The 1,694-nt window shown below is 54.9% G+C and overlaps 1 protein-coding gene across 1 annotated transcript in view; it reads right to left on the reverse strand.

Annotated features, from left to right (window-relative positions):
• The window catches only part of CLUH (clustered mitochondria (cluA/CLU1) homolog), a 27,204-nt gene that overhangs the window by 25,005 nt on the left and 505 nt on the right, over positions 1-1,694 (reverse strand). The window contains exon 2 of the mRNA XM_009876050.1: positions 1,339-1,693. Coding sequence (XP_009874352.1) covers positions 1,339-1,693 — 355 coding nt within the window. The remainder of the gene's footprint in view (positions 1-1,338; position 1,694) is intronic.

The raw sequence follows: 1,694 nt of genomic DNA on the forward strand, positions 1-1,694 counted from the left end.
TGCCCGGGGGGGCTGCCCCGACTCGCTGCCCGGCCGCTCGCGCCTGGCAGAGAGGATCAGTGTAAGGATTAAGTTTCATCTTTGCACCTGGACTACGAGTGCACACACCAAGGTGATGGCCCCGTTTTAATTATGCTTCCTATTGACAGCGAGCCCACAGAGGCGGCGAGTGCCTCGCAAACCCGACTGCTCGGGGTCCCCGTGTGAAAGAGGGTGTTCTCCTGGACCCAAATACTGGTGCACGCAATCCCTGCATACAGGGAGAGACAGCGTGCATCATGGGAAGTGCTCGTTAATAACTAATTAATGTTCAAACAAATCTGCTAAACCAAAGCCAGTCACTAATCCTTTTCTTAGATTATCAGGTCAAAGAGATGGCAACGTTATGCTGCTGTGAGTGAGCCTGGTCTGGAGGGACTGCTCTGTAGGTGAGGAGTTTCCATCCCTACATTTAGCAAGGGTGGGGATTATTAAAGGCACAAAACTTAAAACTAAACCCTACCTCTTCCGTCACTGAGTTTAGCAGTGCATTTCTTATCATCGGCTCCAGTGTCACTCTGAGGGCCCACATTCTGCCTGCCTCTCCTCAAATATATTTTGAATTCTGAGCAGCGTAAGACAGTTTTTCCATGTTCTCCCGACCAGCTGTGCTGCAGCCTCAACACCTGCCGACAGGCATGTGGGAAGCAAGATAGCGAACCAGAAATGGAGCAACCAGCTCGGGTCGGTCCCCTACACATTCCGCCACGTCCCCGGCTGCACCAAAAACCCGCACTTGTGACCAAACTCGGCCACTGCACAGAGACCAAGCAAAACCAAAGCACAGCGATGAAAAAGGCTACATTTGACCTTGAGACTTATAAAAATAATAATATGAGTTTCTCCTATGCTAGATGTCGTGGCAAGGACAAAAGCCACTCTGAGTTACCGTTTGGTGCCACAGTGGAACAACTGGCCTGGACGCCAGCTGTGCTGTGCCAGCCGGAGGAGAGGGAGGAGAGGAGGAAAGCGTGATGCTGCTGAGCTGCTGCTCCCCTCCCGTCCTTCACAAAGACCATGTGTGCAGTCACAGAGAGAAGGGTTTGCCTTATGAATTAAGACGTTAAAAAACCGCTAGCATGGACAAGGCACATACAAGTCCCTCTGTGGTACACACCCTGGGTGGGATATCTCACCACCTTCCTCCTTCTCATTCTGCCATCAAGTTAAAACGTCACCTCACCTCCCCTCTCCTTCGTCCTGCCCCAGCCCGCGGGCACACGCAGCCACCCACCCCCATTACAGGCATAGAGCCTTTTGGCCACACGAAGCACGACAGCGTGCCATGCCGCTGAGCACCTAGAAGGGTGAGCTTCTTTTTCTTCTTCTTCTTCTTCTGCTGCTGCTGCTTGGAAGCCAGTGCCTGCGCCCGAGAGTCAGGATCACAGCCCGAGCTGCCCCCAGGGCAGGCAGAGTCCGTCACTATAGAGCCAGCACTTGTGCCCCAAGCCCCAGGTGACACTTCGCTGAGGGGGACCGGCAGCACAACCGTCCTCTGAGCCAGCGGGGTGCTCCCCGTGCTCGCTGGCAGAGCGGAGGGAGCGGCACCTCCGCATTTCAGAACGCCATCTGGACCCAAAAAGGTTGTGTCTAAACCCAAGGTTGCTCGTCCCTTGCCGTGGCCCCGGCCAGCGGGACGTGCTCCAGGGGCCACG

The sequence above is a fragment of the Apaloderma vittatum genome, unplaced genomic scaffold, assembly GCF_000703405.1.
Source record: "Apaloderma vittatum isolate BGI_N311 unplaced genomic scaffold, ASM70340v1 scaffold20849, whole genome shotgun sequence".
NCBI lineage: Eukaryota > Metazoa > Chordata > Aves > Trogoniformes > Trogonidae > Apaloderma > Apaloderma vittatum.